The sequence below is a fragment of the Teleopsis dalmanni genome, chromosome 2, assembly GCF_002237135.1.
Source record: "Teleopsis dalmanni isolate 2A chromosome 2, ASM223713v2, whole genome shotgun sequence".
NCBI classification, from domain to species: domain Eukaryota; kingdom Metazoa; phylum Arthropoda; class Insecta; order Diptera; family Diopsidae; genus Teleopsis; species Teleopsis dalmanni.
Window position 1 is genome coordinate 60,776,148 of NC_051847.1, and position 1,602 is coordinate 60,777,749.

At 27.1% G+C, this 1,602-nt stretch overlaps 1 protein-coding gene across 1 annotated transcript in view; it reads right to left on the reverse strand.

The window, feature by feature from the left end:
* Positions 1-296: 296 nt before the first annotated feature.
* Positions 297-1,602, reverse strand: part of LOC119674668 (protein grainyhead-like) — a 4,098-nt gene continuing 2,792 nt past the window's right edge. Inside the window, exons 5-6 of the mRNA XM_038085817.1 lie at positions 482-485; positions 297-423 (exon numbers count right to left, since the gene is read on the reverse strand). Of these exons, the coding sequence (XP_037941745.1) occupies positions 297-423; positions 482-485 (131 nt within the window). The remainder of the gene's footprint in view (positions 424-481; positions 486-1,602) is intronic.

Below are 1,602 nucleotides of genomic sequence, written 5' to 3' on the forward strand. Positions count from 1 at the left end.
ATATATTATAATTTTTATTATTGTTGAATTGTGTATATATGCTTTGAAAAAAATATATCAATCTTAAATTTAAAAAATTTTATTTTTCTGTTTCTTTTTAAATTAAACTTAAAGAATCTCTCTGAACTATTCGCATATAAAACTATATAAAAAATATATAAAAATTTCATTTGTGTCCACTTGTTGTGCATTGTTGTTGTACTTCTCTATAAGTTGTTAAAATTGTATCTCATATATATATAAATTATTTAGATTAAGTACGCTGGCGATTATGTTTAAGACAACAATTCATCCTATCAATGGTTGGGAAGCTCTGCTAATGTAATATCATATAATTCATCTTCAATCTGCTGCACTTCCAATAAGAAAATATCTTCGTTGCAGTAGTAAGAAATCATATCATCATCAATTTTCGCAGTAATCCTGTAAATAAAAATTAAATAATGAATATAATAAATATATATGTAAATGAAAAGATTACAAGACTAAATAATAAATAAAATAAATATTATATAAAAATTATATAAAAAGTCTATACACGTATATAAATAAAAGTAGAAGTAAAAAAAAAATAACTATCTTTACTAACTTGACTAGGATTTGTGAATTAAAGATACTTTGATAACCTTTGATTGCGATTTTGAAATTGGTTTTGTGAAAAATAAAAGTTAACTTTATTCCAAATAATATATCTACGGCCAGTAATGGAGAAATTTAAACAACAGAACCTAACTTTGTATCATCTACTCAAAGACTTTAGAAACCAAATTTCAGTTATTCCCGTATTATTTTGCAAAAGAAAAGTTCGAATTTAGTATTTCTTAAAATATATTGTGGAATTAAATATACTCATTTTACAAATATGAGTGTTAAATAAAGAGATCCATAAGTGCCGAAGACCTTAAATTGCTTTAACTTATCGAAACCATCATAAGTTCTCTATATTGCTAATAACATTGTGATATTCGGTATATCGCATCCATAAAAAAAGATTTTTTAATTATGAACAAAGTTTCTGAAAAGCTTACTTTCATTATAATGAAGAGAAAAGGAAATATCTATGTGTGGGAAAACTCACTGCTAAAGTATTTACTTTGTTGAAGTAGTACTTCATAGAACTTTAAATATGTTATATCTTCCATATCCTTGCATTTAATTATTACCGCAGATGGGAGTTAAGGGATTATCACAATTTGTATAAAATACTGAACAACGACGAATGTCTATGGATTATAGACATAATCCATTGAGTCTATAGACTCTAGTCGATGCATTTACCATAACTCAAAACAATAATCCATGGAAATACAAGAGTCTATCGATTCTAGTCGATACATTTACCGTGACCGTTATATAATTTTTACAAGCAATTCCCCAGCATAGAAAATATTAGATCCGCATCCTAACGAAACCACGAAGCAATATGCTAGAACCCGGAAAGACAGATTTGGGGTGATTCATAGGTAGTTGCGCTATGTGAAAGCAGTGGGTTCAGCCGAGGCTATTCTATTAACAAAACAATGACAAAAACATATGAATATAAGTCGCAATTTGTTTTTTCGATTCCGTATAAGTTATTTATTCAACTTAGGGATTTTGCTT